This window comes from Cynocephalus volans, chromosome 9 (assembly GCF_027409185.1).
Source record: "Cynocephalus volans isolate mCynVol1 chromosome 9, mCynVol1.pri, whole genome shotgun sequence".
NCBI classification, from domain to species: Eukaryota; Metazoa; Chordata; class Mammalia; order Dermoptera; family Cynocephalidae; genus Cynocephalus; species Cynocephalus volans.
This window is the reverse complement of record NC_084468.1, coordinates 6290425-6314406: the sequence shown is the minus strand read 5'-3', so window position 1 is coordinate 6314406 and position 23982 is coordinate 6290425. Positions and strand designations below refer to the sequence as shown.

The 23982-nt window shown below is 47.1% G+C and overlaps 1 protein-coding gene across 1 annotated transcript in view; it reads right to left on the bottom strand.

The window, feature by feature from the left end:
- The window catches only part of EVC2 (EvC ciliary complex subunit 2), a 149723-nt gene that overhangs the window by 50128 nt on the left and 75613 nt on the right, over positions 1 to 23982 (bottom strand). The window contains exons 11-14 of the mRNA XM_063108511.1: positions 18960 to 19199; positions 16019 to 16194; positions 13945 to 14104; positions 3441 to 3895 (exon numbers count right to left, since the gene is read on the bottom strand). Coding sequence (XP_062964581.1) covers positions 3441 to 3895; positions 13945 to 14104; positions 16019 to 16194; positions 18960 to 19199 — 1031 coding nt within the window. The remainder of the gene's footprint in view (positions 1 to 3440; positions 3896 to 13944; positions 14105 to 16018; positions 16195 to 18959; positions 19200 to 23982) is intronic.

The following is a 23982-nucleotide window of genomic DNA, read 5'->3' as shown; positions in this document are numbered from 1 at the left end:
CATTTAGTGAAAACTTATTCCATGGTGGAAACCATGCTGACTTATTTACTGTTATAGGTTAAATTGTGTCCCCCAGTCCTAACCCCTGGTACCTGTGAATGTCACTTTATTTGGAAATAGGGTCTTTGCAGATGTAATTAAGAGGTAAATAAGGTGGGGTCATACTAGAGTAAAGTGGACCCTGGTGTCCTTACAAGAGGAGGAGAAGAGACACACACACAGGATGGAGGTCGTGTGACTATGGATGCAGAGGCTGGAATCACACATCTGCAAGTCTGCAAATGCCAGGGATTGGCGGCAACACAGAATCTGGGAGGGAGGCAAGGAACAGATTCTTCCTAGAACCTTCTGAGGGAGCAAGGTCCTGCCAACACCTTGATTTTGGACTGCCAGCCTCCAGAAATGTGAGAAAATAAATTTCCATTGTTTTAAGCCACCAAGTTTGTGGTACTCTGTTACAGTGTCCCTAGGAAACAAATACATTAACCTACATCATCTCTAATCCTTAAAGCAACTCTGTCCTCAGTTTGCAGATGAGGACATTGAAGAATGGTCCCTCTTCTTTCTGGCAAGTCCCACAGCCCCTCTAAAGGGGAGAATGGCTGCAGGCTCACTCGCCCAGCCATGCAGGACCCAGTTCTAGCCAATGAGGTAAAAGGAGCAGTCTGCTGGGGACTTCTGGACAGAATCTCCTCCCTTACCCAGGAGAGAGCAATTCCAGGAGAGGCCCTTGCTCTTCCTACTTTGGGCAATGTGTGCCCGTTCATTCACACAACGAATATTCTCTGCAGACAATCACGGATTTGTCCATTTATTCTGGCAATGCTCTGTCAACACTGGCTGCATAAAATATTCTTTGTGGATGATTTAAAAATTAGAAATATCTGCAGAATCCCAACCATGGGAGGCCAGTGCCAGGCTTACCCCAACCACATCTCAATGTGGGAACGTGGGACTGTGGCTCAGCTAGAAAGCTCTCTCGTGGAAATAGAACAGGGCCTTCAGGGATGATGTGGGTCCTTGGCCCCAAACAGTCTGAAGGTCCTAAGCCCAGGTCGCATGACACCTGCTTTGGGTTCCTCAGCCCACGGAGACCATGGGTGTATAAAGCACCTCCAGGAACTTGCACCCCCTCGTGCAGAGCCTTTGCCTTGCTGCTGGCTGGCTGACTGGAATCCAAGGGGAAAGCAGCTCTGAAATGAACCCAGGTAGTTATTCTTGCCCTAGTGCTCATGTCTTCCTCTTTCACTACGTGGGCACCAAGAGAATACGGAAAGACAGGAGGCAGGACCTTTGCCCTGAAGGAGATTAAAATCAAGGCAGGAACTCAGGAAAGAAGTCTCAAAGACACACTTTCCCTGGCAAAAATATTCTTCCTCATTAATTCCTACTTTAGGAAACCAGGTTTACAGTGACTCCATGTCACTTGTAATCGGGAAGCTTACAAAACTATAGGGCAAAGTTGTTTTCATGTAATGCTCAGAATGAAGGCTGCACCCCAGTAGGATCTTAAATAAGCTAAGTCTATAAGCAGATTCACATTGCGTGCATTTTGAGTTGACCCTTTTTAACCCTTAGAAAAATCACAAAGAGTTTTCTGATAGCCAAGTGAGATCTCCTTTCCTGGTGAACAGCTAAATCAACGGTGGCTTTAGTAGTACTCCCTGAAAAATGGATCCAAATGAAGTTGAAGAAAACGACCACCTGGTGACATACAGGGCAAGTCTAATTCTACGGAGACGGCACTATGAACAGTCCAGAGCTGGTGTGAATGTATAAAGAGGGTCTGGTGGATTGTAGTCTGAGCTGAATACACACTGTTGGACGCACTCTGGGAATAAGAAATGGCATTTGAGGATCTGATTTTTACAGGCTTGGGGAAGACAGCATCTTGTTTTTCTTGTCAAGAAAGCAAAAACTAACAAAGACTGGAAAATAAATGAGGCCAGAATCACAAAAGAGAGAGACGGGAAAGAGCCAGAGGCTGCTTACTGCAAACCAAGATAATATCACTTTCTGCAAACATCCGGGACCTGTTCTCCTGGTAGCAAAGTCAGTCCCCAGAACAAGAACTGTGTTAGGAGGGGCCTGCTTCTTGGAGGCAGCAAGATCCTGGGAGGGAACTTCCACCGGGGGAAGACGGGCGTCGTGGACAGATGCACTGCCACCCAGGCGCATCACAGCATCTGAGAAGAGCCCAGGCTGTCACCCAGGTATTGTCTTCATATTTTAAATCACTTGATAGTACATATCATGTGCTGCTGGAAGCATCCTAGATGATTTAGTGTTGTGGTCCTCATTTTACAGGCAAGAGAGACGAGGCCCAGAGAAGGTAGGTAACTTACCCACACTCAAACAGTAGGCGATGGTGCTGGGATTTAAACCCAGGTCTTTTGGTCGACACTGCCCACATCTCATTCCACACTGGCCGCATCTGGGTCTCCTCCAGTTTCCAGTCTGATGTGCCAGCCCTAACCAACCACCAAAAGCTCCACTGGTCTCTACTACCCTGCTAAAGGCTCCCCTCTTGGGAGCCAAGTCCCAATTGGCACAGGAACCGGGAAATGTTGCCGGGAAATAAAGGACTGCTGGACACTGGCCCCTCTGGAATCTGCCTCCAGCGAGTCCTCATTGCTCCCACAGCTCTCCACATCGTGCAATTTATCTATGATTTTCTAGTTATTGAAGCAGGAGACTTGGTCAGCTGTGGTCTACTACATCTTGCTCAGAAGCGAAAGTCATTACATGGTTCTTGAATTAGGAATAAAATTAAATAGCCCAGTTAATGAGCCAGTAAATAAAAGGGCCAGGTGAAATGACAATTAAATGTGGTGTAAGAACTAAAACCAAGACCTAATATCATGTGCTACCTTGACATTTGGTGCAACCAGGAGAGCCTGGAATGGCCTGACCACAAGCTCCCCTCTCCACTCTGCTCCCACGGATGAGGTCCCCTTGCCAGACACTTCTTATCAAGAGGATAGGTGCAGTTCCTGCTTACCCCTGAGTAGCAGGTTTCAGCTCCCCGCCAGCCTGTGAAATTATTCTAATGAGCCAATCTCATTCTCCTGTGGGAATCAGGGGCCACTTGACCCTCTTACTACTACAAAGCCTGCCTCCCACAGCTCTGGCTGTGGGAAAGAACAGTAGGTGTGAATGTCCCTCCTGGTGTCACTTATAACAGTGGGTCCTCAGATAGTCTCGGCTCTATTTTGTGAGAACATGAGACAGTCTTCCTTTCCCTGTGTGGCCCTGCTTGGCATGTGGGGTCCTCCTCCCCTGTGCTGTGAATTTATATAAAGAATAAGCCGCTGTTGATCTCAACACCGCTATCAGTGCTGGGTGTCACAAGCTTGGCCATACCCTTAACCCCAGGGTGGGAATCCCTCCCTCACCAATGGGATGGAGAAGAGGTGATCAGGACAGGCGGGGACACTCACATGAAGACCAAGCGCTCCCAGTGTCTCAGCTCCACCTGCTCCTCCATCGAGGCCTCCAGTGCGTCATCCTTCAGCCTCTGCCTCACGCTCTGGACGCCCTCCTGGTCCCTGTCCCGCTGCTCGCCCTCCAACTGTTCAGTTCGGGCAACCATCTCCTGGCTGTGCTCCTCCAGGATCTGCTGCAGGAAGAGCCAGGGCACGCTGCGCTTGAGCAGCTCCTGGGTCATGGCTGAGTTCTGCAGGCGCCGCAGCTCCTCAGTGGCTTTCTCGGACAGTGAGAGGGTCAGGGCCCTGAAGTCGTCCAGGGCCGCCTGATCCAGACACTCCTGCAGCTCCTCCAGGGCAGTGCTGTGCTCTCCCATCATGCTCCGCCACTGGCACAGGTACTGGGCAATGTCTTCAGCGGCTCGGAAGGCTTCGCCAATGGACATTTGCTCTTTTCGCTGCTCCTTGTGCTGGCAGGAATTTTAGAAAGAAAAGTTAAAGTGGGGAGGGGCTTAGGGGGTACAGCCCTTTGGGAAAACACTCTGGAAGTTTGTTGCAGAAAGCACAGAAGGTTTACAGTCTTTTCCCCAACAATAAATGTCATGCTTTGAAAATTATCCTTAAGAGAATAAAATAAAATGTAGTGAAAATTTCATGCGTTCAACATTCATTGAACATGCATTTATTGAGTAGGTAAAGCCCAGATAGACCACATGAGTTTCAATCCTGGCTCCTCTATTCACAAGCTGAGGGACCCAAAGCAAGTGTCTTACCTTCTCTGTGCCTCTATTTCCTAATCTGTATAATGGGGATTACAATAGGACCTACCTCACAGAGTAGTTATGAGGATTATATGAGTTGCTTAATACATTTACGGCTCTTAGAAAAGTGCCTGATGTGGAGTTCACATCAATAAATGCCTGCTATAATTATCACGTATATCCAGGCAAATAGTATCTGAAAATCTGATATTGTAAGGAAAAACAAAACCGAGATCATTGAGAGTCAACTTAAATGAAGAGACCAGCAAAGGCTTTTTAAGAAAAAAGATTTAAGTGAGACCTGAGAGATGAGGACTTATCTTAATTGGGGTAAAAAATGGGGAAAGAACATTCCAGAGAGAAAGAGCAGTAGGTGTAAATACCCCTCCTCGTGTCATTTATAACAGTGAGTCCTCAGATAGTCTCGGTTCTATCTTGTGAGAACATGAGATGGTCTTCCTTTTGTTCACAGGTCCTGGTGACCGGAGAATGTCACTTTGTTCATTCTACAAACATTTATCGAGCACCTGCTATGTGTCAGGCAATGTCCTCAGCACTGGAGACACAACATAAACTTTTGCCTTCATTTCTCATCCTGGGCCACTCATAATAGTGATCGAAAGTAGCTGCAAGAAATAATATTCACAGAAGACTGCCAGAATCTCTCATAAGATCTGGAGTCCATCCACCCTTCTAGATGCTGACCTTGCATCGGGCCAGACCATCAGTGTAATGGCATCCTGGGCCCCATTGTTTTGATCCTTTAACCAGTGACTCAGAGAGGAATAGGGTGATGGTCAAGGATGGCACAGACTTCAACGATCAAGGTCAGAATCACAGCTTTCTACTGGGCCCAAAACTTGGCAATAAAATGTAGAGTTCCTATTGACCAAACTTCAAAGTTATTCTACGTCTCTCCCCTCCCTCCTGAATGGTACCAAACAGTCTATTCAATCAGGTTGAATGGTACCAGCCAAGTACCTAGGCGGCGTCCCGTGTGCCCCATACATCCTTGGCATCTCCTGACTCCCTGCGCTCAGGGCGTGGTGTCAGCACTCGCCTGGCCAAGTGCTAGACCTCCCATGGGTTTTGTGTACTTCCCACAGGTGCTCACAAGAGCTTCCTCGATACCAAATCCAACATCTCTTTCTCCTCCTGAAAACCCTTCTATGCTCCCCATGCCCTCAGCCTGGCCTCCCAGGCCCTCGTTGCCTTGGCGCTGCTTCCCGGACAGGTCTCTTGTAGCCGCCGCCCTTGTCCCGCTGCACATTCCAGCCTCATCATGTTCTTAGAGTTCCCACACACAGCAGCACACTCTCGCCTTAGCACTTTGCCTTGGAACAAGATGCCTCCTGACTGCCTGTGATGTCCTTCCCAGCCTTGTACACATCAAATGCATCTTTATCCTCCAGGACTCAGTGCACACTGCACCTGCTCTGTAAAGCCTTCCCCAGCAGAAAGAGTCATACCCTCCTCTGCACTACTCAAGTGCACGCACATAGCGTGAGGTGAGCCTGTTGTGATGCATTATGCATCTATGTGTTGGTCTCTCCTGTCTCAGGGCAGACAGATAGCTGAGCAGGTTGGTTTCAAGGATAATGCTTAGGCCCAAAGGCAGACAAGCCTGGGCTTAATGCCATGTGCACCACTTACTAGATATTTAACCTTGACCATGTTATTATAGTTCTCTAATCCTCAGTAGCTTCATAAAAAAAAAAATAATGGAGAAAACAGTAGTTTCTCTCTTAGGGTTAATGTAAAGATTAAACAAGTTATCTTATATAATACATGCAATACAGTGTTAGATAAATACTCAATACCACGTCCCTCTGCCGTTCTGAGGCTGGATAGCTACCTTCTCGATGCAGCCTTCTAATTAGTCACTACCAGTCAACTGTAGACGGCACATCTCACTTGCGCAGTCACCCTGCCCATCCTAGCTATCTGAAGGCAATGCCTGGCTTAGTACCTGGTACTCAGTGGGTGTTCAGAAGTGATTATGTAAAGAGAAAATAGTGTTACAAGCAACAGTACCACCATTGTATGTAAACCTCCATTTTGTGTAAACCTGCCGCTTAGGCTGCTTGGGCAGGAGGAGGGGAGCTGTGCTAACCGCAGAATTAGCTTATGTACTGCTGGCTTGCTTGCATTGGCTGGAACGGTATCTGCCAATCGGCTGTTCATGCCTTGCAAAGCTTAAAAACCGAAAGTTTTAATTGGCTGATGCAGCCCCGGCTGTCAAAAATAAACTCTTAAACCTCTCAGGCTGGAGTCGTCCTTGGTGTGGTTCTTGCTTGGGTTATAACATTTTGGAGGCCCCATTGAGATCTACCCCGGACTCTAGCTGAGGAGCTTCAGCACTGTGCATCGACTGCCGGCAGCAAACAAAGGGGACCTCCCGAGAGATGTTCCTCGGCCCCACTCATCGCTGGCGGGTTTGATCTGCCACTTCAGGAATCAGGTGGGTCGACCCAAGTAATGGGAGTTAGCGGTCAGGCTGGACGCAGCCGTTTACACTGGCTCCCTGGACTCTGCAAGACATCCTCTGACTGGCCTCCCTTGTTGGCCAAATCGGGTTGTTGTAGGAACCTTTCTGTGTGTCTTTGTTATGTATGTCCTTGTGACCATTTCATTAGCTGTTATTTGTGGTTTGTCTGCTTGGCCAAAATCTGCTTTACAGGGCAACATGGGACAGACAACATCAACCTGTTCCTCAGTTCTTGACTGTTTTCTGAAATACTTTTCTGATACAGAACAACGGGGGCTTGATTATGGGTGCCGTCTGGATATTTTTAATCTCAAAAAATTTAGTGCATTAGAGTGGCTGGTCTTCAACGTTGGCTGGCCCTCTGCCGGCACTCTTGACCTTCCGACCGCTCAGGCTGTCCGAAGAGCCATTTTTGGTAAACCCGGACACCCCAATCAAATCCCCTACATAAAGGTCTGGATCAACGTCCTTACTGACCCCCCTAAATGGTTGAAAGGTTGTTTTACAGGAACGTCAAAGGAGATTAAGAATCCTCGCGAGTGCCATACGATCCTCCTGGCCCACTCAAGGGGATCAATGCCCCCGAAACCTGGTCCCAGATCTCACGTACTTCCAGCCGCTCCTGACAGTCTGGACGTCTTCAATCCCCCACCCTATCCTACCAATCCTGACCCTTCACCCTCTGTCTCTGAACTCCTCTGTCCCCCACACACCCGGTCTTGAACACTTTACTCCCCAGACTCGCCCGTGTCCTCTCCCTCCACCTCTTCACCCTCTTGCACCTACCAGTCCTCAGCCTGCCTCTCTTCTTCCCCTTTGGCAAGCACCCTTACCACAGGGTCCCTTTGTGGTTTATGTGCTATTCACTACGAGTGATCTGTATAATTGGAAAAAACAGAACCCCTCTTTCTCCGCCGCAGGGGCTCATTTCCCTTTTAGAATCTGTCTGTTATACCCATCAGCCTACATGGAATGATTGTCAGCAGCTTTTACAAACCCTCTTTACTTCCGAAGAATGTGAACGAATTCTGCGGGAAGCCCAACACTCAATCCTGGGCCCAAATAGGCTACCCACTGATGATCCCTAGCAGATGGCTGTCCTTTTTCCCTTAAAGTGTCCTATTGGGACCCCAATACTGATAGAGGTAAGGAGTCTCTAGACCAGTACCGACAGGTTCTTCTGAGGGGTGTCTGTGCCACGGCCTGCAAACCCACTAATTTATCTAAGGCAACCAAGACAGTGCAATGGGCAGATGAATCCCCGAGTGCCTTCCTGGAACACCTCCTAGAGGTGTACAGGACATATACACCTACAGACCCCAAGGTACCTGAAAACAGGCAAGCTATTAATTTGGCCTTTGTGACCCAATCAGCCCCAGACATAAAACGTAAATTACAAAAGCTAGATGGGTTTGAGGGAAAGGTACATTCTGAATTGGTAGAAATTGCCCAGCAAGTTTATAACAATCAAGACCCACCAGAAGAAAAACAAGTCAAAAGATTAACTAAGGTTCTTCTGGCTGCCTCTGGCAATGGACCTGGCTTACCTCGCAAGCCAGGAGTGTCAACCCAAGGACGTTGGCCCTTAGACAAGGACCAATGTGCCTATTGTAAGGAAAAGGGACACTGGAAAAATGAATGCCCAAGGAGAGGGGCTCCCCAACACCATCGAGGGGAAGGCCAACAAGATCAACAGAAGGCCACTTTACAATGATGTCAAGAGGACTGGCGGGCCTATGGCTCCAAAGATAAAGGCCCCCGGGAGCCAATGGTAACTTTACAAGTGGGGGGCCAACTTGTTTCCTTCCTAGTGGATACAGGAGCCACATACTCAGTCCTGAAAAAGCCAATGGGGACAAGCTCAAAGCCAGCCATCCCTGTACAGGGAGCAACAGGGGAGACCCGTCTCTGCCCTTGGACCACAGTCTGCCTGACAGACTTGGGTAGAGGCACTGTTACCCACACGTTTTTAATGATGCCAGATTGCCCCTACCCCCTATTAGGGCGGGACCTGCTACACAAACTGGGAGCAACTATCACATTTTCTCCTGAGGTGGCTAGTCTGACGCTAGGCAGGAGGTCCACAACCATACTCTTAACACACACCCCCGTCCCATTGGGGGAAGAATACCAACTGCTTCCCCCGACACAGGAGATGTCAGAGCCCTCAGGTAACAACACTGAACTTTTAAAGACCTTAATAATTGAAATTCCCAGAGTGTGGGCTGAAACCAACCCCCCAGGTTTGGCTAAACATCGGCCTCCTGTGGTGGTACAACTACTTAGTTCCGCAACGCCCATCAGAATCAAACAATATCCTCTCAACTGAAAGGCACTTTTAGGCATAGCCCCCCATATAAATAAATTAATATAAGAAGGAATTTTAATCCCTTGCAAATCCAGTTGGAACCCTCCCCTGCTACCTGTGCAAAAGCTAGGGACACAAGATTACCGCCCGGTTCTGGACTCGCGAGAGGTCAACAAGCGGGTAGAGACGGTTCATGCCACTGTCCCCAACCCATACACCTTATTGAGCCAATTACCACCTGACCACCAAATATACTCTGTAATTGACTTACAAGATGCCTTCTTCAGTATTCCTTTATCAGAGGCCAGTCAACCCATTTTTGCCTTTGAATGGACTGATCCAGAGGGACATTTCTCAGGACTACTAACCTGGACTAGACTTCCCCAAGGATTTAAAAATTCTCCTACTCTGTTTGATGAAGCCCTGAGCCAAGATCTCCACGACTTCAAGGTAAGATGGAAGCCCCAAGTATTAACGCTCCAATATGTAGATGACATTCTGTTGGCTGCTAAAACTACTCGACTGTATCCAAGCCACTAAAGACCTGCTAAAGACTCTACAAATCCTAGGATACCGGGTCTCTGCTAAAAAGGCCCAATTATGCAGCCCAGCCGTCAGCTATCTGGGTTACATACTATCCAGAGGCCGATGGAAGTTATCAGGCAATAGAGTAAAGGCTATTACCCAAATCCCTCGCCCTACCTCAAAACGTCAGGTTCCTGAATTCCTGGGAGCAGCAGGGTATTGCAGATTATGGATTCTGGGTTTTGCTGAGATCGCCCAGCCTCTTTATGAATCTTCTAAAGGAATGGAAGAACAAATAACCTGGACAGACAGGGAAGATAAGGCCTTTGCCCAGTTGAAGGAAAAACTAATACAGGCCCCAGCCCTAGCTCTCCCAAATTTAGAAAAGCCATTCCAATTATTCATCTCAGAAAAATCCGGCGTGGCTAAAGGAGTATTAACCCAAACCTTGGGGCCCTGGAAACGGCCCATAGCATACCTATCCAAGAAACTGGACCCCGTAGCAGCCGGGTGGCCAAACTGTTTGCAAGCCATAGTAGCAACTGCCACCCTAGCCAAGGAAGCCCAAAAGCTAACCTTAGGACAAGATTTATCAATAATCGCCCTGCACGGAGTAGAGACATCACTCAAGTCCCCTCCTGGCAAATGGATCTCCGATGCTCGATTAACTCATTACCAAGCACAATTGCTAGACCCCCAGCGAATAACATTTGCTCCCGCCACGGCCCTGAACCCCACTACCCTCCTGCCTGACTTGGAACCTGAACTGCTTCCCCAACGATTGTGAAGAAATACCGTCCAGCCTTCATGGAACCCGGCCGGATCTCAGGGACACTCCCTGGGAAGATGCTGACCTGACACTCTTCACTGATGGCAGCAGTTTTACCCTTGAAGGACAACGCTATGCAGGAGCGGCGGTAGTCACCACCTATAAGGTAATATGGGCCCAGTCCCTGGAGGCGGGAACTTCAGCGCAATGGGCGGAGTTGATAGCTCTAACTGAGGCACTCCGAGCCGGGAAGGATAAGGTCGTCAACATTGACACTGACAGCTGATATGCCTTTGCCACTGTCCACGTACATGGGGTCATACACAGAGAAAGGGGGCTAATAACTTCTGGGGGAAATACTATCAAAAATCAAGCAGAAATCTTAGCCCTGTTAGAGGCTATATGGCTCCCCAAATGGCCAGCTGTCATACACTGCAAAGCCCGACAAAAGGGTCAATCCCTCAAGGCCATAGGCAACAATTTTGCTGATCGTACAGCCAAAGAAATTGCCCTAAAACCAGTGGGGACATTTGCCCCCACTCTTGTACTTTTACCGGAACCCCAGCTGCCAAGACAACCTAACTACTCCCCATCTGATCTTGAAGAGGCCCAAACACTGGGAGCCGATGTAAACTCAAATGGGTGCTGGCTCAACCTGCCCAATGGGAAAGCCTTTTTACCAAAGTCTATGGGGTTTCAGGTTACTTCCCTGCTACATCAGGCCACCCATCTTGGAGCAACTAAATTATCAGAATTACTCCAGACCGGATACAAATTCCATAAAATGAAAGAGACAGTTAACTCCGTGGTGCAGCATTGCCCCATATGCGTCCAGGTAAATACAAAAAAGGTGGACAAACAGGTTGTCAGAATCCAGTACCGGGGACAGAGTCCAGGAGAACACTGGGAAACAGATTTTACTGAAATTAAACCTGGAAAATACGGATACAGGTATTTACTTGTATTCATAGATACTTACTCTGGTTGGGTCGAGACATTTCCTACTAAGGCCGAAACTGCCCACACAGTAGTAAAAAAAACTCCTCCAAGAGATTGTCCCACGATTTGGCTTGCCCCTATCAATTGGGTCTGACAGTGGCCCGGCTTTCACAGCTAAAATCACCCAACTCATCTCCCAAGCCCTAAATGTTCCTTGGAAGCCACATTGTGCCTATAGGCCCCAACGTCTAGGACAGGTAGAACGGATGAACAGAACTCTAAAAGAAACCTTAACTAAACTCCACCCAGAAACTGGCAAAAACTGGGTAGAACTCCTTCCCTTTGCCCTCATAAGGGTAAGAAATACCCCTTACCGCTCTAAATGTACACCTTATGAAATCCTGTTTGGAAGACCACCCCCGATTTTACCTAAAAAAATCCCTGCCACCAGACCTAACAGGGCTTGACGAACAGGATTTCCTTTGGCAGGTACAACAGATCCACCAGATATCTTCTGACCTCAGAAATAAGTTCCAATTATCTAATAACTCTTCTCCAAGCAGGACGCCAGTCTCTCAGAACTACACCCTTCCAAGCCCGGAGATCTAGTATATGTCAAAAAGATCCCTCCAGTACTCTTGAGGCCCGATGGACATGTCCACACCAAGTGATCCTAACCGCACCATCTGCCCTTAAGGGAACAGGAAAAAGCTCCTGGACACACTGGACCCACGTCAAACCGGTGCCCGCTGAGGCTCAATCTGACCCAGCAACGGACACTTGGACAGTCCAGACATCGGACAACGCTTTAAAGATAAGACTCACGAAGTCCCCCAACCCATGATTCCCAAATTTGTGTTCGGCTCGCTCGTTTTGCCGGCCTTTCTGCCAAGCCCACAAGCTAACTCGCTGCAACCTTGTAAGTGTAAATGTGTCTCCAACTGGGGGTAGCGGGGACCTCATCTTCCGCTTTCTGCTCATATACGTATGCTCAGGCCCAATGTTATAATAGCCAAGGAGTTAGCTTATGTCAGTCAAAACAGGCGTCGGGACGAAAGTTCTGGGAGGTTACCACGAAAAGGCCCACGGGCGGGGTTAATTGCCCATGGACTTCAGCGGATGTAGGTAAACAGTCCTGCTTAGACCAAACGACCCACTATGGAATGTCAGACGGGATACAAGATCAGAGGGGTACAAGATCAGAGGGGTACAAGATCAGGCCCACAAAAAACAAACTCAGCAGTGAGTTCAACAGGTTTATCATGCCCTCCAATCCTAGGCCCCAGTTTACAAACCACTGAAACTTTCCTCAAACCTTAAAAATATAGACACAGAAAACCTTGTTCTAAACTTGCTCAACAGCTCATTTCAAGCCTAAAATCACAGTGCTTACCCCCAGGGCTGTTGGATGTGTCTCCGCCAAGAGTTTAACAGTATAATTGCTGCCCCCTTAGTCAACACCTCTGACAGCTCATGGAACTTCACAGCACCCCCAAATGCTGCCACGATATCTGTCCTTACAGGGGTATCTTTATTTTTCCCAGCAGAAATGTGTTGGAACTCTTCCACGGGCACTACTAAGGTGGGACAGGTCCCAGTAGGCAAATGTGCTAATTATACTCAGGCCAAAGGCCAAAGGTGCCCTGCTATAAAATGCTTCCATAATATGTGGTAATCAAATTTATAAATGTTTACCAGCAAACTGGACAGGAATCTGCACCCTCGCACTACTTTTCCCTAATATAGACATTATACCAGGAGACACAGAGGTGCCCATTCCCCTTATTGGACAAGCATATGCAAGGCCCAAACAAGCCATCCCACTCGTACCAATATTGGCAGTTCTCGGTACCGCCTCAGGGGCAGTCAGGGAGCAGGAGGAATAGCCACCTCTCTGACTGTATATAGAGACTTAACTCAACAAATGATTCAAGACTTCACCCAAGTGGGAGAGTCCATCCTGCTCCTACAATCCCAAATGGATTCATTGGCTGATGCAGTACTTCAGATTAGACGGGGTTTAGACCTCCTGACGGCCAAACAGGGAGGCCTGTGCCTCTTCCTCCAAGAAGAATGTTGCTTTTATGTAAATCAGTCTGGAGTAGGAAAAAACAAAATTAAAGATTTACAAGAACAACTGAGAAAAAGACAAGAGGCCTTAAATCAAGAAACCTGGCCCTTCCTTTCTCTCAAAGGGTGGTTATACCCCTTACTAGCTCCTATCATCACTTTAATAATTTTGCTTATGCTAGCTCCCTGTGTTATTAACTGTTTAACCAAGTTCATACAAGACCAAATCGCTTCGGTAAAACTTTTGGTATTAAGGTCTCATTATGACCAGTGAGCAGAGGAAGATGTCCCAGATATCCTATCCTAACCAAAGATTCGGTTATATAATGAAAACCAGTGGGGAATGTTCCAAGCAACAGAACCACCATTTTATGTAAACCTCCACTTTGTGTAAACCTGCCGCTTAGGCTGCTTGTGTGGGAAAAGGGCAGAAGGAGCCGGCTAACCGCAGAATTAGCTTATGTACTGCTGGCTTGCTTGCATTGGCTGGAACGGTATCTGCTTTTAAAAACCGAAAGTAAACCGTTTTTCGGGGCTGCATCTTCAATTGGCTGATGCAGTCCCGGCTGCCGAAAATAAACTCTTAAAATTCTCAGGCTGGAGTCGTCCTTGGTGTGATTCTCGCTCGGATTATAACAATAGTATAATGTCTTGTATACCTTTTGCAGCAACTCTCGTCTTCTCTTAATTATTAATTTTTGGTGGAGCTTTTTCTTTTCCTGCTTTAAGTCATTGTCCAACTTCTGTTTTGTAGCAAAGACTTCTGTCTGAACCCGCTCCAATAGCATTTCCACTTGGTCTTCATCCAAGTACCCCGCTCTAGATGGAAAAGACAAAAGTCAGCTAGTGCATTCTCTAAGCTCACCTTTAGGGTGACTGTTGTGGATGAACATTTATCTCCATATTAGTTAGGTTTAAATCAGAAAAATCTTTATCCTCGAGCAGGAGCAGGAGAATGGGCGGCAAAGACATTACTGTAATACTAGCGGAGTAAGGTCAGTGTCATTAGAGACAGGCAGAGAAAGCTCAATACCAGGAGAGAATAACCTGTTAGGGCAGAAATTGGCAAGACAAAGTAATATTTGAGGGGATCACTGTGGTCCAGACAGAGTTTTCCAAGAGGAGATGATAGATTAGGAGTTTCTGGTGTCAGGAATAGAGGATAAAGTCAAAGACATAATTAATTTTATGTGTCAACCTGAATGGCCCAGATTAAACATTATTTCTGTGTCTGTGATGGTGTTTATGTTGTTTCCAAACAGACCAGCATTTGAACCGGTGGACTCAGCAAAGCTGGTGGCCCTCCCTAATGTGGGTGGGTATCATCCAAAATGGCAAAGCCCTGAACAGAACAAGAAGGTGGAGGAAGGAGGAATGTGCCCCTTCTTTTCTGCCTTGCAGCTTAAGGTGGGACATCTCATCTCATCTTCTCCTGCACTAAGGATGGCATTCACACCGTTGGCTCCCCCGGTCCTCAGGCCTTCACACTTGCCACTCTCCTGGGTCTCCTGCTCGCAGATGGCAGGTAGTGGGATTTCTCAGCCTCCATAATCCCATGAGCCAATTCCTATAATAAATCTACTTATATATATCTTATTGGTTTTGTGTCTCTCAAGAACCCTCACTAGTACACCCTACTACCAACATCACCACTATTATTCCTGGTCTGTCTGCATTCCTGGGTTGGGTCCCTAGTTTAGCACAAGGTAGACCCTCCATGGAGGGCTTCTTGAAGGAATGCATAGGTAAAGGAATAAATAGTAAACCCATGCTTTAGAAATATAAGTCTGTGCCGGCCTTTTAAGATAGAGTTTAAAAGTAAAAAGTAAGGCACCCTTCCCTGGTAAGTGCTCGCAGTAGTACTACCAGCCTTTGGGTACTTCAAGTCAAGGCAAGGACTGTTTCTTTTGCTTGAGTGCAAATTAATCAGGAATGTCAAGAAAACTGTGCTGATAAATTCATTACAATATTTAGGTGAGGAGTGCTCGCGTAATTTGCACCTTACAGAATTCTCATTAAACAGAGCAGGAGAGCTGCAAAGTCCTAATAAAATTACCTAAGTCACAGAACCCATTCATAAAGTTACGGATTGTTGTAAGAAAGCCAACTTTATAGTCACGTCCCTATTCAGTTTAGAGCTCCTTGTAACCTAAACAGAATAACTTTCCCTGTTTAGGATTAAGGCGCCTCAGAGAATGGCTGAAAAGAAGGACCATAGAGAGGCGAGGACTGCACTTAGGAGAACCCTGCACCACCACCACCTACCCGACCACACGGTACCCCGGGCACTGCTGAGAAAAACTATTTGGAAGCCAAGACAAGCATCTCTGTATTTATGCTTAATGCCAAAGGTGAATGTAGAGCCCAAAGAGAAGTGAAATCTCCCAACACAGGGTCGACAGGTGCCCCGTCATTGATTTCTCCAGAAAATGTTGGAGATTTGTTTCAACATGATCCAGAGTGGGACGTACGGCTCTATCAAACTGGTCTGCAGGTTAACTCCTGCTGAAGCTGAATGACGGGCACAAGGCGTTCATTATACTGTTGTCTCAACCGTCGGGTATGCTTTTAAAATTCTACAATGCAAAGGATTTTTACAACTAGAGAATTCTTCTTCAGAAATAAGTGAGAAGCCACCAGTGCAGAGGATGAATGAACAGAAGTAGACGGTCTCCAGCGAGCAATGCTTGGGCCCCCGGTTCGTGGGCATCGCAGGGCCAGGTCCAGTCTTACCTCTCGTGCTTCTGGATGAGATGCGTCAGCTGCGCTGCGGCAGTGCTCAGGAGGCTTTGCCCACGTGTCTCTGACGACTGTAGGTTCTGGACCAGGTACTCCCTGTGGCCAAATCTTTTACTTAGATGATACCTTTTGCTAGCCTGGAAAAAGTCCATTAACTCTTCTACATCCTCCTGTTTTTAAAAAAAATTGAGACAATATGCCTAATGAAAATTCAGGAAAACATCTTTCTAAACATTCAAAACATTCAAACTATTACTTTTCCATTCAGAAGAAAATATGCAGAAAAAGAAGCACAGGGATTAACAACTTTAACCTCCCTACCCGTAAGAGGCTTATAGGAAAATTACGCAAGAACAAGAAACGAGGACTTTGAAAGTGCGTTCTAGACCCAGAGGGTAAAGGGTTATCAGAGCAACGTACTGCCCCGAGAAAGGAAGCTAAATTTCACCCACTCGGTCACTCATCTGTCATCCATGCACATACTTCCACCTGCGGGGTTCCCCAGAGCTCCGAGCGCCAGGACAGGTGCTGAAGTTCATGGATAAATCAGCCTTTGCCCCAACCCTCAGGAGCTCTCACACTCACAAAGGACAGAAGACTGGCACAGGGATAAGGAGCAGCAAGACATTTCCCTAAGTCTGCAAAATGATCAAAACCCAGCCAGACACAGAGAGTAATAAGACACATTGCACTTGGGTGTCTTCTCTGGGCCTACAGCACTGAGCGAAGAGTATTTCATGCCTAAGTACTACTATTCTCACTTCCCAGATGAGGAAACTGAGTCCACTTCACACAGCTGGTAAGTGGTTGAGCAGGGATTTGACCTCAGCAATCTAATTGCAGGACCTGTGCTCTGACACCACAAGAAGATGTCTCTGAAAATTCAGCTTTAACCAGTAGCACAGTAATTAGACCAGCCGTAATCAGACCAGTAGCACCAGTAGTATTATCCCACTGACTAGAGTTGTTGTCTTTTCTCTGTCTATGGAAATATTGTCTGTGCAATGCGTTACCAAAAGGATCTTTGCTAAGCAAGAGTCATATGACACCGTGGACATTCTCCGTTCTATATAAAAGCCGTAACATCTCCAGATCTCCACACTGGAGAATCAGCACTGTCCAAACAGTGGAAAGCTGAATGGTCAGTCAGATGTGGCTGTATACTAGCTTTGCCTGGCACCAGAATCAAGATAATAGGAATATTGCGGCAATATTTCTATTCTCCACGGAACAGGATCCATGTGCATTTGTTGATGTGAGCCATTGCATAAGGAAATATGGAGTTGGCATCCTTAAATACTCTAATAGCTCTGGACAAAAAAGTTTGTACCGTAGTACTATTCCCACCCGTGGTAGCTACTTCTTTTAGCACAGTACGATAACATGCATTCTTTGTAACCGGAATGCTCTGGCTTTAAGAGCCAGCTGTTACCCATCTGAGGAGTGAAATGACAACAAAGTCTGTTAATATCTAAATGATGTCATGGAGCCAAATACCTAACTACGCATGTAATAGAATTCCAACTTCCTCTGCCTCACTGAAGTTACAGTGGAAAAAACCTAGATGGAAATGGGGAGGCCAGCTTGTGCACTTTGTGTCTTGGGTGCCCTCCAAGAATGTCCCTCTCTTTTTGAAAGGCCCATGTTGATTTCTTGGTCTCCTCCTGGGATGGCCCTGCCCTGTTTTGGACCTCACTCACTCAGCCTGTGCCAGCAGCAGGAATCTGGCCCTGGCTGCATCACCCCGGGGGATGGGCAGGGCCACCCTGGCCTGTCTTTGTCCATGGCTAGGTGAGTGCTGAGCCTACGGTCTCATCTTCGAGCACCTGCTCCCGCACGCAGGCACGGACGTGCACACCTGCCCCTCGTTTCATCTTTCCCCACAGCTTTGACAATGGCAGTAATGGAACCCAGTCACATGCCTTGATTGATTCACCCTGGATGGACACAGTTCATTCTACTGTGGCTGGAGCCTGCACTTCCAGTGCACGCAGGGAACGGCAGAGAGGAAAATTAACCAGCAAGCCAGCCTCTGGGATGACTCTCACAAAGATAAAATTGAAAAAGCAGAGCAACTGCTCCATCAGAAAAACACACCGCTCAAGAACCACGGGTTTACATTTACGAAATGAAAGCGACAGTGGACCGGGGAGCAAGTTATACCTTTAACCCTTATGCACCTGAGGACACCAAACGATGCCTACATCCTGCAAGCGTCACCCAGAGGTACCCCTGTTGCTTTATAAACAGAGATTGGCTCATAAACTGGAAGAGGCAGGCTGTCTAACAAACATCTGCATTTCTCAAATATTCTATTCCCACTCAAAACACAAAATCCCAAAAAGTAAATTAAGAATTTGTTTGTAATTACCATTACCATCACCTGGAGCACACTATCGGCACCAGTGAAAACTCTACAGCCAACCAAGTACATTCGTGCAAGCCAGTGATTTCACTGTGTGTGTATGTGCATATACATTAATACATATACACACATGCACACATATATGCATATATAGTTGTTTTTTAACTACTCTATGTATTTAACATATATTGTGCCAAACACAAACTTCCCATGAATCAGCTCATTAAATCTGCATTGCACTCCTGTGAGTGAGCATACTCTATTACACCATTTTACAGGTGAGAAGAGTGAGGCTCAGAGAAGTTAGGTAACTTGCTTAAGTTGCTGATGGGTGGTGGAACTGGAACTCAAATCCAGGTCAGCCTGAGTTCAAGGCTGGTGCTCCAAGCCACCATGCGCCCAGCTTACCGGAAACTCACCCACATCAGGAGGAAGAAGGAAGAGAAAGTTAGCTCACCGGTAGGCAGCACAAAAGGAGAGATGGCTCTTAACTCTGGGAGAGGAGAAATTTACTGAGACAGTTCAGGAAAATTACTCTTCCGTCATAGTAAGTCTGATTGGAGGTATTACCTGTATTCTAGAATAATTTTGCAGCAGCATTTTAGCTGCCTCTGGCTTCAGTTCCCCTTTGAAAATAGCACTCTTTATCTGGGTAAAAAAGATATTATGCAGTTCGTTTCTCTGGAAAATAGCCAGCTGCCGGTGAGCCTTGGCAAAGTCTTCCTCTTGTTGCAAAGCAAGAGACCTCCTCAAGTGCTCCTGCTCCAGGCTGTGGAGGGTCCGCAGAAGGTTGTTGCACTCTGCAGCAGACTGTGGAGAGAAGAGGCAGTGTGTGAGAGAGTGACATGCTGAAGACGTACATGTGCACATACACACACAATGTGCACACACATGCTCACACATGCGCATGCGTAAAATGCGTACACATGTGCACACACAATGTGCATATGGACACACACGCACACATGTAAATGCACATGTGCAATGTGTGTGCATGTGTGCATGCACATATGCATGAGCACATGTACACACATTCACAAGGCACAAATACATGCATGCACACACACAGTACATACACACGCACAGTAACATACAATGCCCGCTCATATGCACACAGATGCACACAGGCACACACACTCACATGGAACACATACGTGTGTGCATGCATACAAACACACAGTCCCATGCTGACAATGATGAGGCTACTAAGCCCTAAAAAATGCTGCTCCGACCTGTCCTCCCCTGTTATCTTATTTCAAAGCAGAAAATTCACTAGAGTGGAAATCTGCAAATCAAACTGCTTGAATATCAAATATTCCTTGTAGGTGAAGGACCCACAAATATCAAACTGCCTGCAAAAAATGGAAATTTCTTAAACATCAATAGATAGTGCTGCTAGGCTCACAAGATTTCCATCATTTTCCATTCTCAACTTAGTTGATAAGAAAAGTACCAGCAATCAGGCCAAGTTGACATATTTTGGGTAAAAAGAGCAGCAAGAGAGGTGCTAAGAACTGGCTCCTGGATTCCTGCATATAATGTGGTCGCATGTAGGGAATGAAGGAGACACAGCTGTCCTGAGCTCCTGGCACATCCGCACCCCCTTATCTCAATGAGACTCAGGCCCTGGGGCGAGCTGGTCTTAACTCCCCTGGGTAGGCAGGATTCCAGATGGCCCCAAGATTCCCAGCCCCCACCCCCAGGTGTATATGTCAAGTATATTCCCTCCTTCTGAGTGTGGGCATAAATTTGATTATAATGGGATAGTCACTCCATTATATGGCAAAGGTGAAAGTGTCTTGACGACGTAATTGAGGTCCCAAATCAGTGGACTCCAACTTAATCAGAAGAGAGATCATCCTGGGTGGGCCTGACTTCATCAGGTGAGTGTCCTTCAAAGAGGGACTGGGTCCTTCCTGAGACAGAGACCCTCTACTGCTGGCCGTAAAGAAGCAAACAGCCATGCTATAAACTATCTATAAATAAGCTGTCTACAGAGAAGAGAAGCTTCTAGGAGATGAAGACCTTGGTCCTTCACCCACAAGAAAATGAATTCTGCCCACAGCTTGAATGAGCTTGGACCAGGACCAGATGATCCAGAGAACGCAGCTCAGCTGGGACCGTGCCTGCGAGCGTAAGACGCCCGAAGGACCCAGCAAAGCCGCGCCCAGCCTCCTAACAAGTGGGTGTTGTTTGAAGTCGCTCAATGTGGGTGGTTCGTTACGCTGCAATAGAAAACGAACACCCTCCTCTTTACAGGGGAAGAAACAGGCTCAGAGAAGCTCAGGGCCTTTCACAAATTCTCACCAGTGCTCAGGAGGGGAGGGAAGGCGTCGAAAGCAAATCTTCAAGCTCCAAGTTCTGAAACCACACAGGCGGTGGACAGTGCAGCGTGGCAGTGGAGCAAAGGAGGGAAGGAGTATGTGTGTGGGACGCAGGGTCACAGTTGTCAGCTATCCCAAATGGTCCAGGGGGGCCCAGGCATGGGGCTGTGCCGTGGCTGGGCTGGGCGGAGGCCCAAGGAAAGCCGAAGGAGCTGTGATACAGGGTGAGGCCGTAGCTCCTGCAGGCTAAACAACATAGCAGAGTCTACACCACCTGAATTCTCTGTCCTCAGTCAACCAGTTCCCCAATTTCCAAGTCACACACCTGCTCAGCTCCACTTCCAATCACTCACAAAGCCCACGAAGGTGATTCGCGATTGCTATCTCTTTCTACCTTTCCAGCTCCTTTTACTTATTTTTTAATTTATTCAGAATCTGGGCCAGAAAGAGAAGCATTCTTTACTGAGGGTGTCCCAAAGAAGTCCAGCTGCCAACCCAGGACAGCCCCTGCCTCGAGGCGCTCCCAGCAAAGCCCAGTGGAGGAGAGCAGCAGCCACCTGCATGTGCCCTCCCACCACACTGCTGGGACCCATCTCAATAGGAACGGTTTGCCTTGGTCACCAAATAAAAACTTGGTTTTTTTAAAAAAGCTGATCTTACAAAAAAGGATTGGATTAGGCTTTCTGAGTCACTTTATTGCAGAGAAATTGTTCTCACAGCAGACTTGACCTACATCAAAGGGTGCCACCCACCCGCAGACATGAGGGCATCAGGACCTGACTCTGGCCCTGCGGGGACATCCTGCTATGAGTGAATCGCTGGTGCCCAGTTAGGTCAGTTTATCCATCAAAGTGACCTTTTTTGAAAGCGTAGAATTTGACAAGCCCCAAATCTCAACTTATTTTAATTAATAGAGATGAAATGTGGGGTAAAACCCATTTAGCTTCTCACAGCCAAGGCAAAACACACACACACACACACACACACACACACACACACACACACACACACACATCCTAAAATAAAATGTTCTGTCCTTGTTTAGAATTATATTTCTGCTGGAGAATAAGGCACGAAGCAATGATGTACAGTCATGTGCTGCATAACAAAGTTTCAGTCAATGGTGGACTGCGTATACGATGGTGGTCCCATAAGATTATAATGCAGCTGAAAAATTCCTATCGCCTAGTGATGCCATAGCCATCGTAACATCGTAGCACAGTGCATTACTCATGCAGGAGCTGTACCATATAGCCTAGGTGTGCAGTAGGCTACGCCATCTAGGTTCGTGTAAGTGCACTCTGTGGTGTTTGCACAATGAAGTCACCTAATGATGCATTTCTCTGAACGTATTCCCGCCATCACACGATGCAGGAGGTACTTGTGTCAGAGTGAAACACTCCCTAAAATAAATTTGGACAGGACCCCAGTGCCCACTTCCACATACACTGCCCTCCTAAGGGGAACTCAGAGCCTTGCAGAAATGCAAGGTTCAACCCCTGACCAGTTTGAACTCCTATGGCACAGGTGAGAAGACTAAGTCCTAAAGCAGGAGACGCACACCCCAGGCCTGCCAAGCAGGGGAGGTCGTGTACGGAAATGAGTGAGAAGGCCTGATGTGAGAGGCACTAGGGAGCAGTGAGGACTGGGGTGGAGTGAGAGAGCAAGCCCTGCCCACAGGGGCAGCCCCTACTCAGCCCACCAAAGGGCTCTGCAGGAACATGGATGCAACACAGCCAGATCTTCCCACTCTGCAATAGAAACTGGAATCTGGATTTTTTAATGTAAAATTTTATATTTTAAATAGTGGCAATAAATGTGCATTTTTGAAGGTATATTAAATAATGATCACTCATCCCCAATTCTCTATTGAGCTTTCCGATAAAATGGACTTTTCAGGGAAATGAGGCATGTTTATCCTATGGCTTCGAGTCCCTAGGAAAGCAACTCGTCCCGTGAAGGGAGTAGGGGGCATGGACCTCAGGGAAAGGCCCCTAAACTCCAGTCTGAGCAGCACAGGCCTGCGTCAGGCTGTTCTGGAGCAACTGCTACTCATAATGGTGATGCTGCACCATCAAAAACATGAAATCATCCTTTGGAAATTATGACTGTACTCAATTATACTCCCTGTATTCAATTTAGCAAGACAGGCGAATTGTAAAAGTGTTTAATAAAAATAAATCCATCAGAGATGGTTAAAATATAAAAATTCTTGCATGTAAGAGATCTTTTACTTTAAGACACTCACCGGGGAGTCAGGATGCCTCAGGTAGCCCAGGGAAGGACAGGTGCGCAGCCTCCTCTTCCATAAGTAGCTGGGCAGTACCTGGGCACAGAGCAGAGGCCCTAGACAGAAGATACCACCCTAAATGCCAGTGGCTGGTTACAGGTTCATGACTACTTCCCCTCTGGGCCTCAGTTTCCCCATCTCCAAGTGGAAATATTTCACATTCTCCGACTGGTCCATGTTCTAGGCTTCTTTAAAGATGACATTAAATTATGAATCCTAGTAAACACCTGCACAGGGCTGACACCGTGCCAAGCAGTAGCTGAAGTTCTATACAAGCATTAACTCCGTGATTCCCACAACAGCCCTCTAGGACAGGCATCCTTATTATTTCTATTCTAAAGATGGGAAAACGAGACCCAGGGAGACTGAGCCATGTGCCTTCTGGAAGGACAGAGCGAGGATCTAAGCCCAAGCAACCCGCCTGAGTCTACATCCCTCACAACTCTCCCTAGGGCCTCTCAATGGAGAAATGCGTAAGGAATCACATAGGCGTTTAAATACGAGCAGACTTCATCTCTATACTAATTACTGGAATTCCTAAACTCTACTCAAAAAAACCTGATACCTCTCATTCTGCTTTTTTTTTTTTTTTAACTAACTCTTGGTGAAATAATATATCCCAAATATTTCCATGTGTTTTATTTAAAGATAACACATGGCAGATAATTATAAAGTGGTTTTCTAAGATGGAGTGGCTTGCACAGACTGGAGGGAGACTAGTTCTATTAACTTTTCCAGCTCAGATGCTATTTTTGGCTCAAATAAAGCTGCCTGTCTCCGAACAGGGTGACCTATGGGATTTAGAGCAATGGTGCCCACTCACTGCACGCCAGCAGGTGTGAGGGGTGAGGTTGGGAGAGAAGCTTCAGACAAGCCCCAGAGAAGGCAGGTTTAGGAAGCCCCAGGGAGGCAGAAGGTGCATCAGCTGGAAGCAAATCACAGCCCCAACATCGGTCCTCCCTGCCCCTGCATAAAAATG